The sequence below is a fragment of the Crotalus tigris genome, unplaced genomic scaffold, assembly GCF_016545835.1.
Source record: "Crotalus tigris isolate CLP2741 ecotype Arizona unplaced genomic scaffold, ASM1654583v1 scf7180000018826.840336, whole genome shotgun sequence".
NCBI lineage: Eukaryota > Metazoa > Chordata > Lepidosauria > Squamata > Viperidae > Crotalus > Crotalus tigris.
This window is the reverse complement of record NW_024097216.1, coordinates 290,884-305,962: the sequence shown is the minus strand read 5'-3', so window position 1 is coordinate 305,962 and position 15,079 is coordinate 290,884. Positions and strand designations below refer to the sequence as shown.

General features: G+C 35.4%; 2 protein-coding genes across 4 annotated transcripts in view; both read right to left on the bottom strand.

The window, feature by feature from the left end:
* The window catches only part of ZZZ3 (zinc finger ZZ-type containing 3), a 49,231-nt gene extending 48,785 nt beyond the window's left edge, over window positions 1–446 (bottom strand). For both annotated transcript variants that reach the window (XM_039356647.1, XM_039356649.1), the window contains exon 1: window positions 307–446. The gene's annotated coding sequence lies outside the window, so the exon portion shown is untranslated. The remainder of the gene's footprint in view (window positions 1–306) is intronic.
* A 5,964-nt stretch (window positions 447–6,410) lies between these two features.
* Window positions 6,411–15,079, bottom strand: part of USP33 (ubiquitin specific peptidase 33) — a 35,285-nt gene continuing 26,616 nt past the window's right edge. For both annotated transcript variants that reach the window (XM_039356650.1, XM_039356651.1), the window contains exons 19-23: window positions 12,943–13,024; window positions 11,872–11,980; window positions 9,658–9,760; window positions 9,149–9,217; window positions 6,411–7,517 (exon numbers count right to left, since the gene is read on the bottom strand). In XM_039356650.1, coding sequence (XP_039212584.1) covers window positions 7,360–7,517; window positions 9,149–9,217; window positions 9,658–9,760; window positions 11,872–11,980; window positions 12,943–13,024 — 521 coding nt within the window. In that variant the 3' untranslated portion in view covers window positions 6,411–7,359. The remainder of the gene's footprint in view (window positions 7,518–9,148; window positions 9,218–9,657; window positions 9,761–11,871; window positions 11,981–12,942; window positions 13,025–15,079) is intronic.

The window sequence follows — 15,079 nt, the reverse complement described above, 5'->3', positions numbered from 1 at the left end:
AACGCCCCGTACGTGCTCGCCCGCGCGCGGAGTGGTCCGGGTCGAGGGAAGTGGACGTGACGTCACACGCAGGCGCGCCCCCCCCTCCCGTTCCTTTTCGCGGCTCGGATTCGAACAGGGCGCGCGAGTCGCAGCTTCACCCTCCTCCCCCTTCCTTCTCCGCACGCGCAGATCGCATGGGAATATAATCCTCCCGCTGCCGCCTGCTCTTCAGCCCCTCCCTGTGCCCGTCCAGCAACGAAACCCCATCCGGGTCCTTTCGCCCCCTCCTCCCTGAGACCCTAGGGAGGTGGGGGGGGGGCTGACCTGGTTGCCGTAAGACCGAAAACAGATCCTGTCGGTGTCGAGACAGTCCTTTCTTTCTTTTGGTTCTCAGAGCCAGCCGTCGCGCCACGCGTCAGCCTTTGGCCCCCAACTACAACGCCCGCTGGGCTCCCCTCAGCAGCAGCAACAGCAGCGGCAGCTCCTCTTCCGCTTCCTCCCCCCCCATATTCCCTGCGCAGCCCGTGGAAGGGGGGGCCGCTCCCTGCAGCTCCGCCTGCTGGTTGACTGAAGGAAGGTGACGGGGCCGCCCTGAAGAGACCGGAGGTTTGCGGAGCAGCGGAGGGACGGCCCGCTTTGCTCTACTTCGGCTGCCGTGCTCCGCTTCTCTCTTCGGAGAACAGGCGCGCGAGAAACAAGCGGCCTGGAGGGCGCTGCAGGTCCGGTCGTTGCCCTGGCGGGGAGCGGAGGAGCCGAGGTCCGGGTTTCTGCCGGCGAATTTTCGCTAAGTTATTCCCACCCCTACCTCTCTTCAGATTTATATACCGCTGTGGGCCAGTGGGCTTTAAAAAAGCCCCTTCCCTAGCCTGGTTGGGAATTATGGGCCTGGATGGCCTCAGATCGGGGAACCCTGATGTCCAATACAGGTAATCCTCGACTTACAACAGTTCACTTAGGGACCATTCACTGAATGGCACTGAATAAAGTGACGTGACCATTTTTTCAGTTAACGACTGTTGCAGCATCCCCATGGTCATGTGATCAAACTTCAGATGCTTGGCAACTGGTTCATATTTATATATCTCACTTAACAACAGAAATTTTGTGCTTAGTTGTCATAAGTCGAGGACTACCTGTACAGATGTTATTGTGGTTCTTCTTTTGGTGTAGCGTATAATTTAATATAAACATTGAAATATGATTTAATTCTTGTTTATTTTTGTAATAACATTGAAGGGAATCTTGAAAAATAAAATATATTTAATTAAATTAAGAGATACCCATTCTAAGTAAATATGTTTTGAATTGCAGAAAATACTTGGGCAGAATAAGCTGGTGTGATCACCAGATGGCAAACTGCTGGCATGTTAAAACCTTTTGAATATTTATTTATTCATGAATATTTATCTCTGCAAGATAATAGCATAATGAATTATATTGGAATACCACAAGGATATACACTTCATAAAAAAGAAAACATAAATGTTTAATTGCTTTTGATTCCAGGTATAGTATGGCCAGTTTGAATACATAGTAATGACTTTTGAATTGGGTAATTGTCCAATAGTCTTCTCCTGATTCATGGAAGAAATCTCTTCTGATATTTTATTTATCACATTTAGAAACTGCCCATCTTCCTCACAGAATGAGCCATGAAAGTGTACATGTAACATAAAAACCTAACATCTATATATAAATATTATATTAAAATGAGAATAAAATATTTAAAATTCAAATTTTCAAATGTTGAACTTCATATTTTTGACAAATATGTATTTGTGTAGGATTTTAGAAGATCCATTTTTGTACAGGACTCGTATTAAGAGTGTTTTAGAGACAAGCTTTTTGTCTAAACTGAAAAATGAATTGTTTAATTTTCCAATCTGTCTTTCCTGTACAGTGGAAAGTGGAAGTCATGTAAAACATGCATAGGAGATGATAGCATATAACATTTGTAATTCTCTGCTCTGAAAGTGTAATATATAGGATTTTAACTTTATAAAAAAATTGAATATCGTGTTGTATAACTGCTTAAATAATTTTGGGGGGGAGGGGGAGCAGTTGAGCAAAATATTTTGAGTTGTATTCCAGCACATCTGAAAAGATCTGTTGGAGAAGACTGAGTTACAATTTCAGCCTATAAGAAAGAAAACCCAACATTAACTTTTCACAGTGTCAAAATGCATCAGATGTAGCATGGAGGATACTGTACTTTCACCTTCTTCCGCGAGCAGTGAATAAAAATATTAAAAAGTACACATAATTCTGCAGTAAATGCTTTCCTTCCAAACTATATATATCCTTATAGTTCATGTCTTGGCTGTTAAAAATTCACGTTATATATATACCATACTGATGTTTGAGTTACTGAGCCAAAAGCTTGAATCTATATATATTTATTTGAATAGAACTTACTGAACTCAGCAAGGCTTTCAAGTGAATTCAAGGAAAGCAATCTGACTTTAATACAAACTCTACAAAGGACAATTATGCAAAAATTGCTATGCTGATTATTTTTAGTTACGAGCCATCTGTTTTCTGAAACTCCAATCTTTTACTTCATAGAGAATGCCTGCCCAACCAAGTGTTGTCTTCTCAGAAACTTCCAAGAATTAAATAAGACAAAGAATTTCTTAGAATCATATTATGTTGGAAGGAAGTATGTTTAAAGATCACCTGTTCCAGGAATTCCATTTTGCAACATCTCTGCCTGTCTTTAAATAACTCTAGCAAAAAATATTCTACTATTATTCCATGAGGCAGCCTATTCCATTATCAAATGGTGCTTACTGTTAGGAATATTCTTCTGATGTTCAACCAGTATTGACTACTTGTAACTTAAAAGCCCCTGGATTTTTATTTTATTTTTTTGAAAAAAAAAAAAACATTACTTGCAATAAAAGTGGAGTTCCAAGAAAGGAGACATTTCTCAGAGAGAGAAATCTATCTGTGGAAGTATGCAGACAATACAAGAATTTGAAATATTTGTAAAAAACACAATCCATCACATCTGGTTAGATCAACTAGATCAGTGGTTCTCAACCTTTCTAATGCCGTGACCCCATAATACAGTTCCCCATGTTGTGGTGACCCCTAACCACTTATACATCACCGGGTGCCAGGGGCGTGGCCAAAGAAAAGGGGGAAAAAATGGTGGACAGCCTTGTTTGGCGACCCCCATGAAATGGTCGTTCGACCCCAAATGGGGTCCCGACCCACAGGTTGAGAACCACTGAACTAGATACATTTCAGTTTTTATATCATATATATATTTGACTCACTCAACAAACTATAATAAATGCAGTATTACATAAACCTGGACATGATCTTCCACACTTGTTCCTCCTCCTACTAAACAATCCAAGCAATTTTGCTCCTCTTCAGTCATTAGAACCCCCAGAATGGTTGGGGGGCATGGAAGCACTAGATCTGCTCAATTGGATTAGATTGCTGCATAGATAAAAGCTTCAGACTGATTCCTTTTTCTGTAAATAATGGATAGTTGCCTCACAATGGTCAATTATATATTCTTCTTTCAAGAAGGAATATTGCAATTCTTCCATGAGACTCTTGGATGTGGGAGATTGTTTAAAACTTTGTATCACGTGTGTAGCAAGTTCTGATGGCTGAGGGGGAAAGCAGATGACAATTATATTTCATCCTAATATGTTTGTTGATAGGCAAAGACTTTGTATGGCTGGCTGGCTTACCTCGGGCACTTCCTTCATGTCCAGGATTTTTAGATTCAGTTTCAACTGATTTTAGTTCTTTCTCCTTGGCTTTGCCAATATAATGTGGGGCATCCAGAACTGAATCTATATCAGTTATACTAATCTGTAAAACTTAATGATACATTCTCAGTATGTGGTAGTACTACTTTGAGTAGAATCAGACCCACTTTCTTATTAATGTAACAGTATCTTCTGGGATAGCCAATGATGTTGTTTAAAATCTACCAATCTGTCAGAATTGTGTTCCCTTGCATCCATGGGGCCCTTGGAGTGACTGGTTTGGATACCAGGACTGTGACAAAGTGCTTCTATCTAGTCCATTTGTCCCTAAGGTAGTTGAAATTTGTCAAACTGGGAAATTAATGTTCTATTTTCAAAGGTTCTGACCACTTCTGATTAGGTTGGAAAAAGTCAGAGTAGTTGAAAATCTCATTTTTAAAAATGACTGAGAATCTCATTTTAAAATATGTAGATGCTTTTGAAGGCAGTAGTAAGATGAAATCATATGTAAAACTCACTGTATCCAGGGTTTCAATTTTTTCTGATCTATTATTTGAAAAGCAGGGAGAAGAGAGATATGTTGCTATGGGAACCACGACATCTTGGTTTGATACAGCATATTATGAAAAGATACCTAGAATGAAATTAAATCGTGTATGTGTACATGCTGCATTGTTCAACAAAACCATATTTTGTACAGGATTTTGTTTACTATTCTCAACTCTGACAGGAGGGAGGGAAGGAAAGGAAGGAAGAAAGGAAAAAAGTTGAATATTTGAGTCCACATTATTACTCTATTACAACAGGCTTCTAGGTTTTTTTAAGCAAAAGTTTTTGGCCAAATAGATTGTATACATAAAGATCTTTGTTGACATGTAGATGCAAAATGCTAACTACAGTATATTGGTTTTATAATTTTGTTTTGAAGATTTTCTTAATATTGCCAATTAGCAAAATATATGACATTAATAAATATCCTACCTTCTACAAAGAACATCCAAAATGTTTTCCAGTATAGGTTCAGGCTAGGAATTTAAGACTAAAACCCTTTGTTGTTTAGTGCATTTCAGGAACTGGATTAGGTACAGATTGCAACTGGTTCTTCTGGTCCTTTCAGTAGCATTACTACCATGGATTATTGTATCTTTCTGAGGCATTGAGCCAGTAGGGGATTTTGCTAAAGTAGCTTGGAAAAGTACTTGTGTCTTTTGTCTACCTGAGTAAACACAGAAGAGCCTGCTGGAGGACTCTGGCTAAGTTTTAAGGCCGTGGCCTCATCAAATCTCTATTTTCTCATTATCCCTTTAAACATTCAAAAATTCAAAATATTCCATGATATTCTACTTTGTAAACTAGCAAAAAGTGGTTGGTTGGCAAGAAAATTAAATGGATATACAGCTGGTTTGAAAATATTCAGTATACTCATTAAGTTTCTCATCAAACCAACAGGAAATGTCAAGTGGGTGTTGGACAAAAAAGCAGTGGGAATAGGAGCAAGTTCCGACTTCCTGATGGCTTGCCCATTGAGTTTCCTTGTGGGAAGCTGGTAGGGAGCCTCAGAAATCCTTCCTTCTTAATAAAGGATTTATTAGACCCAGCTCAAGAACATAAAACTATCCAGCCAAAGTCCATTTCTTTATTTGTTCACACCAAATGTGATGTGAACAGACTGAACCCAAGTTACTCCTCTTACCCTAATGGATATACCCTGAGAGATTCTAGGAATGGCTATCTCTTGATTCCTATCCAGTTGTGGGGTGTGTTGTCTCCTGTTTTGCCCCTTTCCTTGGAATGAACTCCCTCTTGAGAAACTGCCCCTCACTGTAGCCCACCACACCATCACCTCCTTTGTAGGCACAGTCCATCACAGGGTATCACCAATACCTACTCTCAGCAATGGATTTACATTACAGAAAAGCTGTGAATACTTTTAAGATATTGAAAGCAGAAGCTATATTTGTGTTTGCTTGCACCCAAAGCACAACACTGATGAATGCAGATCCTCAAGTATTACTAATGTTGCTTGGCAAAACTACTTAAGGACAAATTATTGTATTTGCATCTTGTAAAACTTGTTTAGAATTATGATCAATTATGGCAAGATATATTCAGCAAAGATTGCTTTTCCACAATCAATGTTATAATGCTATATAATTTTTAATCTTTCCATTCACAAAGTGATTTTATTTATTTATGTTTAAAACATCTATGGAATGGAAGGAGAGGGATGAAAAAACAGAACTTTTCCTTACCTTTTGTAACTTCTGAAATAAGATTTAAATGCAAATGTGTAACATTAGTTCCTAATATCAGGGATGAATAGTGTTGCTGTAACATAATAAGAGTCTTGAGCCAACCTTACAATACTTGTACCCACCATGCATCTCAGCTCCTAATAGTACAAGTTAATAGTTTAAATTGAAAAATAATTAAAATTAGATTTGGTAAATTTTATATGTTTCATTCTATTTTTCCTATAATTATTTGTAAATGAAAGCATTCCTTTTCATGCACAAGATCAATTTAACAAGGCAAGTTTTTCTTCTCCTAATTTTACCTTATGAACAATTTCTATACAAGGGTGATTTTTCAAAGGTTTTCCCAGTCAAAATGAATCTTGTCTTCCATTTTCTTTGAGGTTCAGTCGGATGAATGTGTGATACATATCTTTATTTGATTTGAAGTTCAAACACTTTATACAATTTTAGAAATGACTTTTATTAAACTAGCATTTCATAATATTGTCTACACCGTGGCAATATTCAGGAAGAAAAAATCATTTGGATGACATTCAACATTTCAATATGAATAATCTAGAATGTTTTGCAATCTTGTTGAATGCATTCAACATCTGACATCATGCCAATGAGCACTGCATTACTATAAATTTTCTCCACGTGGAACTATTAATGCATTGAATTAAAAAAGACTATAAACGTCCTAAATTGCATGAGCAATTAATGTACCCATTTCATGCTCTTAAAATCAATTTTTCCTAGAGATTATAGACCTGTTCAGTTACATATACGGCAAAAACATATTAGAGCATTTAAACAGTACATAATTTATATTTGCTGACTGAGACAGTGATTCATCTGAATTGTTTACATATCTGATACACACAAAGAAAACATTACTATTCCTGAGTTTTTATACAACATTTATTATTTCTATTTCTTAATTGCTAACTAATGCCACCTTTCCATCAAATGATGTTCAATAACCTTGACAACTTGTCTTGATAAAACTTGAATGGAGAGGGCCTGGTAATTTATAGTTCTAGTGAAAAGATCAATTATATTTATAACACATAAATTAATATATATATATATATATATACACACACACACACACACACACACACACACACACACACACACATACACACTGATGTAGAATAAGATAACAATTCCAAAGTCTCTTTGAAAAGTTCTAATATTTATAATTTGTATATTAGAGGTTTCAATCTCAGTTCAATTCTTGATTATGGTCACTGACCAATATGTGTTTCAATTCACTTTCCATAGATAAAATGCCTGCCATTCTCTTATTTCACAGAAAAAAAAGATAAAAACTTGAAAAATTTGGGGAATGTATGTTGCTAAACAGAAGGTATCTTATAAGAATTCATTCCTTGATTTGATGGCTACAGTCTACGTGTTTCTAATTCTACTTTATCTTCCGTCTGTAATGATTCAGATTCACTTTGAGCAACAGGTGGTCGCAGTATAATTTCTGGGCCTCCTCCATAGATTGACTTTAGAAAATTCCATGTTTCTTCGGAAATCTGTCCAGAATTAGCTCCTAAAAGACACACATATTTCCATAAAGTTCACCTGACATTTTAAAAGATTAAATCTGGAAAGCACTTCAGTATTTATAAATACATAATATAAAAAGCTCAAGTTTAATATTATCTGGAACAGTCTGCAACTGTTTGCTGTGATACAAATGATACAGCTCAATCTATTATCTGCCATTTGATATTGTTTTGCGTTTGTGAGTCATTATATAAAGGGAACCTATAGCGAATCTTGAAGTGAGATAATTCTCTGACAAATTTTACATATTAAAATACCTGTTCACAGATTTTCAAATTTTAATTTTTGCACCACAAAGGCAGAAGTGTCCATATTTTTAAACAAAAAAATTATGTTCAGAAAAGCATTATAGCAACAGATGATAAAGCTATTTCTCTACAAGTCATGTTGAACTGTATATAGACTTTTAGAGACAAATTCAGAGTTCCTTTTTAAGAGCAATGACGTGTCAAATACAGATTTCAAGTACCGCTCCTATTTAGTAGTTAATTCAACTAGATTACAATCTAACCTGTTGACACAGCAGTATTTAAAGAAATTTTAAGTATAGCTGAAGGCTAGAGAATGTAAGTAATTTCTTCTTTTCTCTACATTATGTGAAGATGTGGATTATAGTGAATCTGTATGAGAGGCTAACTGGAGAGCCAATGAATTCAATCAATTAATCAGAATAGAGCCGGAAGGGACCCTGGAGGTCTTCTAGTGCAGGGGTCCCCAAAATGGCCACCAAGCTGCATGAAGGGATGGCGCTTGCACTCACCCCCCCTACACTCAGCTAGTGCTGCCCTGAGCATTCCATCCCACCGGCGCTAACACCACCCAGCCCCGAGCGTCCCACCAGCACTAGTGCCACCCAGTGTCCCACCAGCGCTAGCACTGCCCCGAGCATCCCACCGGCTCTAGCGCTGCCCCATCCCAGAACGTCCCAACGGCATTAGTGCCGCTCATAGCGTTCCGACAATACTAGCGCCGCCCCATTTGCAGCACTCCTGCCCATGCAGCCATTTGCACATGTACTCGTGTGGCCGTTTGCATGTGCGCATGCATTCGAGCATGGCCCATTTATGGGTACACGAGGGGGTTCATTTTTGCATGCGCACATTTGCAAGTGCGCATGTAGCAGTGCCTACCTCCCTTTACAGGCCGCCAAACCAAAAAGGTTGGAGACCTCTGTTCTAGTGCAACTCCCTGTTCAAGCAGAAGACCCTATACCATTTCAGACAAGTGGCTGTCCAGTCTTTTCTTAAAAACCTCCAGTGATGAAGTACCCACAACTTCTGAAGGCAAGCTATTCCATTGGTTAATTGTTCTCACTGTTAGGAAATTTCTCCTTAATTCCAGGTTGCTTTCTCCTTGATTAGTTTCTATCCATTGTTTCTTGCCCTGCCTTCTGGTGCTTTGGAAAATAAGTTGACCCCCTCTTCTTTGTTTTTTTATTTTTTTGTTTGAATTCCCCATTCCTCTACATTCTGTACTTTTAAGAATAGAAGGGGATTATTTGTTGATGGAATGGTTAATCCCATAGGAAAAATGTACAGATCATATACAAAATGATCATAAATGAACATGACCACTGGTAAATTTGCATGCAGAGAACTATCTGTGTATTCATACCTTGTTTCAGAACAAGCAAACCACATTTACCGACACCAATTTTGGTATTATCAATAGGACCTGGAGGATCTAATGAAATAAAAAGTATGTTACAATGTAAGATAATAATACTATTTAAACAAACAAAAGCCTCAAAGAAAATCTCTCTCATATTTTATAAATTATTTAAAAACTCCACATAATAAAATGTAGCAAAATACACATTTCAATCATTGGTGTATAATTTGAAACAACTACATACAATTCAAAAAATGTTATTTATAACAGAAAGAAATCCACCTACTAAACCCTTTATGAAGGCTCCCTAAACTACAGATCCAAACTGAACTATTTATCTATATGCATAGTTGCCATGTACTTGGATTAGGTCCATTTTCTATTTTATTTAATGTGTGCAGAATTCATTACACTGCCCTGTGATTTTACTGTAGTATTTACTACCTAATTTAAACTATGTGATCTTTATATAGCATTTGCTTGCAGTCTCTTTGAATTACAAAAGTACTCACCGCTGTCCTTGCCCTTCACAAATGCTTCCCATTCTCTGAACCATTGCATACTGATGCAATAAAATATAGATGGAGATTCCTCCTCTTGGAATGCTCTATTCAACTGAGAGACAGACAAAAAATTTTTTAAAAGCAGATGTGAACAACCCTAACATAGCTGCCTCAGATTCATAGTTACTGTCCTCAAAACTCTCCAAAGTTACAAATAGTAAATGCATATTCAAAATTAAATGCTTAAAAAATGTTGGATCAATGTTCCTATTGTGATTTAGAAAAAGAAAAGTTATTGAGATGAATAAAAGAAAACCACATCTCTACATAGTGTCTGCTAATGTATCTATATACTTCTAAACCTCATCGTTCCTATAACCTTCAACTGAGTGAAACGGTGCATCGTAGGGTAACAAATTTTGAACCAGGATACCTCAAATGAGCTAATTTACAGAAGGCATCCAAAATCCAGAGGCAATGACATCCATGGAATAGAAATTTTGCAAATTTTATGAAATATGTTATGACATAACAATCATAAAACAGTTTATGGCACATACAAAATGTCATAAAACATTTCCCTTGTTGATGTTTAGATCTGCTATACAGTTCAACATGGGCTATGTTTTAGGCAGATAAATTTCTGAAGGTATCTCAACTTTTCCAATGAAGGCAGTACATTAGGAGTTTTGTCACTGTTGAAAGCATTGAGGAACCTAGTAAGGAAATATTTCTGGAAGGACAATCCAGCTAATCAAGGGTTGCCAATTACACTACAAAACCCCTATGTGTAATCTTTAACTGGGTGAAACAGTGCATCATAGAGCAATGGTTTTTGAATCAAAGTATCTCAAATGGCCTAACCTAAAGAATGTGTCCAAAATCTGGAACTGAAGTTTAACAAATTTTGAAAAACATTTTATGACATAAAAATTATCATAAAACATTTTATGATATAACACATTTCCTGTGATCAATTCCTGATGTTTGATTGTGCTATACAATTCTACATGGGCTACTTTCAAGGCAGATGCTTCTATGAATATCTGCTGAATTTTAAAGAAGGAACTAATCTCTGAAACAATGACTCAATGGTCAAGGATTGTCTAGTTACCATTAAAACTTAGGGCCGTGATGGTGAACCTGTGGCATGCAGAGCCCTCTCTATAGGCACATGCGCCGTCGGCCCAATCCTAGGCCTTTAGCTGGGTTTTATAAAAGCTTTTCGCTTTAGGCCTCTGCTGCCGTGTGCAAAAAAAAAAAGGTTCAATCAATTTTAACTTGCGGGGAAAAAAAGATCTCGCAAAGTTGGAATTGATTGATTGAAATTTTTAGTTCACCCCAGTCTGCCGTTACCACCACAGCCATGCCCACCCAATGGGCCACACCCACCCAATGGGCCACTCCCACCCGGCACCCGACAATACATAAGTGTGTTTTGGGTTGCAGTTTGGGCACTCGTCGCCATCACTGACTTAGAGTGTACAATGTTGCTTAAAAGTTCATGAACTCTTTAAATTTCTGCATAAATATGACCTAAAATCTGTTCTCCATGCAAGTCCTAAAATTAGATAAAGAAAAATACTGAAAATTCAAAAGGGTTCACAAACTTTTAAGCACCACTGTATAAACTCTAATAATAATATACTTAAAAATGTATTATTGAAAACAAATGGATTAAATACATCTTTAAAAAATCTTCAGCTCCTGAAATTTTCATACTGTTGCTTTTACATATCTTGTGTAATGCTTCCTCCTGTAATAACTATTTCCTTTTCAGTTAGAAGCTGTTCTTCACAGATCAAATCAAATATTCTATGATTTTTTCTCAGTTCTGAAATTCTATTATGACATGCCAAAATGGGATCCTAAGAAAATATGAAACGTTACATTTTTATTATCAAGAGTAATTATGAATCATTTTGAATAATTTCAAAATATTAAGCTTGGTTTGTATGTTCACTTTCTATTTGCAATGGAACTTTGATGGGTCCTACTAGTGAATAACTGGGGTAGAATATATATTTTATTTTCCCTTTTCAAGTCCATATCTGACTACATTGTTTTGAAGAAGCACTCAAACTGTTTGGGGACAAAGAAAATGTGTGAAATTAATAAAAATGTTGTGTATGTAGCTCACAATGTATCAAGATAAAAGCTATTAATTTAAATATTTGTAACTCAAACAAATATAATTTAACAAGATAGAAAAAACATATTTACCCGAATAAACATTTCCAGTTCTGTCTTCCGTCTTTTTTCTATTTTTTCTGTTTCCATTTGACATGTATAACATACATACAGATGATTAACTGCTGGTCCTCCACCATACCTGTGATAATAAATTATTAAATAAATCCCCATATCCTTTAGGTTTTATAGAATCAAACACTATACTTAGGAAACTCGTTTTTTGTTCAGATTTTTTAAATTTTAATAGAAATAAGCCACACATCTCTGAATTAGTTGTGCACAGTATATCTATTATTCCCAAACTAGTTCTATCAAAATGTGAATGTCCTTTTTTACACCTAATTTAGAAATAAGGTGGTTCTACTGTTCACTTTTGTCCAGATCATGTACAAAACAATATTGCTTGTTTTTATTCTATTTTCTAATACATTTTTCATTGTACTGTTTCTTTGTGGCTTCAGAATCTTTGATTTGTTATACATATTTTGACCAAAAAAGTTTGAAACATAATAAATGATTTTATAATAGTTTTTGTCCTACTTTGCTAATATACTATTTTTTTTTTAAAAAAAAGAAAATCTCCAAATGCAATTAAGTGACGCATTTTAAAGAAAACTTAGCCATTCAACGATAGATCAAAGCTTAAATTAAACTACAATGAAATAAATCTAAACACTTACTGGGGACAGAAATGTTATTCTATTGAAAACAGCAACACTAAACTAATGCAACTATAATACCTAATCACATCATTCTACTCACAGATTGCTGTTTGAGCTGTCAGATGTCTTTGTATTTAGAAACAAAGTGAAATTAATTGTTTTTTTTCTTTCCCTAGTCCTGAATCATCCTTGTCTCATGCCCATCCAGACACTATCTGATGGGTAGTAGAGGAGAATGCATTCAAGAGAATAAATGAAAACAGTAAATCTGCCATCTGTTTATAGATGCTTTGCTGGATTAAAGAGGCTTAGAAAGTGCCAATCCACCAAAGGATTCAGTATAATGTTTTATAGTACACTATAAGCAGATTTTACAATTACCATCTCTTTGATAATGTTCAGGCATCAGATGTAATCTGTTTCACGATTAAAAGTTTACCTGCTGTACAAATTATCCCATATGTTCTGAGGAAGCATTACAACCAGATCTTCTATAAAAGAAGCTTTGTATGGAGGAACTCCTATGGAAAAATAGTTTTAAAAAATTAAATATGATTTAGTTAAAGGGGAGTAGAAACCTTCAAGTAATACAGTTTGTCAGCAGCAGCAAAAGCATAAAATATCTTTGAATGAAAGAAACAACCTCCCACTGTTTTATATTAAAGCTAATATATTAGCTACCGTGTCTTTCTAAAGATGAATATTGGGACATTCGGTCCTGCACTGTAGTGACTGCTCGCGAGCTTGCGGACAGCGGCACCCCCATGGCTAATTTTTGTCCTGCCTGGAGACCCTAACTAACGGAAGCAGCGAATTAAAATTTCCATGGAGGATCAAAATATATGGTAGTGAAATAAATTTATAAACTTGAAAGCTAAAATTTAACTTTGGACAAGTTTAAAATTGTTGAATGGTTAAGACTCTCATTTTAAAGACCATTGTTCATATTGAAAACTAAATAGATGCTGACACCTAGTGTTGGATGAAGATTATTACAGATGATTTCCATAGAGAACTTGCCAAAACCTGGGAAAAGCTAATCTGTGTTTGTGACCTTCAAAGCTTTAATAACAAAGAACAGCTGTGACAGAAAAAGACAACAATCTGAGCTGCAGACAAAGAAAGAATTATAAATTTTAGAAAAAAAAATCTTTTTTGAATTCTTTGGATTACAAATATCTATTTAACCGGGACTCTAAAGCTATTTGCAGATAAGAAGGAAAACTTCAGCTTTTGGCCATCATGGATCAGAGACATGTAGATATAACACACCAAGAAAACATAAATACCTCTCAGAAGGAAATATATAGTATACTGCAATTAATTCAAATAACACTGAGTTCAGATCACAAAGAAATCCAAAATAAATTTGAAAATATAAATCAATCTATTTCTAAGTTAACTCTACAACAAAAAAACTTCCAGGAAACAACAACAGAGAAGGAGGAAACAAAACAAATAAGTGGACATAAAACTGAAAATAGAGACTCAAAGACGGAACTTAACAAATCAAGAAAACATGATTTAATCCTAGTGGGAAATTTTTTTACAAGAAATGGAAAAAATAACTCATCCCTTAATACTACAAAATAAATCTGAGGACAAAAAACAGATTGGATAAAATGGAATGTAGAGATTTTGAAAACATCAGAGAGAAAGGAAGTGATAAGAGAAGCAAAGAAGGAAAAAAAGAAAAAGATTTTCAAGATTCATGGAAAGGCAAAAGCCTCCTAAAGATACTCTATTCGATTTACTTCTTATGCCTACAGCAACAGTCATGAATATATGGGGAAAAAATCTGATTCAGCAAAACACATTGATCAAGAAAGATACTGGTCAAAGGAAAAAGATTAAAGTGAAAATTAAGAATATAGATGATGGGATCTACCAGAGGGAATATATATATAAAAAAACATTTGTTTGAATATGGTTAAAGAAATAGAAAAGATTCTGAATATATATGTCATTCTAAGAGGGATGAATTCCTTAAATAATATTGTATGCTTTTCCCCCTTTTTTATTTTATTTCTTGATATAAGTAATATAATACTGTTGAAATGGCTTAGATGAAGGAATTTCTTTAGATAATTAAATGTGTTTGAATTTAGGGAAATTATAATGTATAAAAAAGAAAAAATTGTTTTGAATAACAGCTAAAGGATTAGGTGACTAAATGTATTAAATGGAATATTTAAAGATTAAATATATTTTTAATTATGGTTAAAAAGAATAAGAAATTTTGGAATGAATATATGTTAGTTTAGTAGGAATATATATTTTAAGTAGTATTTTACTTTTTATGTTTCTTTACTCTTGCTCTCTTTTCCTTTTCTTTACTGTTTTTACCTATTCTTTAAGAAATGTAAAAGTGTTCAGATGGTTTATATGGGAAAAATGGATTTAAATCTTTAAATGTAATTAACTGTTGAGAAAATCTTAACCAGTAAGAATACTTTGAACTTTATGAGAGAAACAAATCTAAATAAGGATTGTAACAGGATATAAGATGAGGCAACCAAAATGATTAGATAGAAAAGAAATATTATATTAATGTGATCATTATTTCAAGGAATATT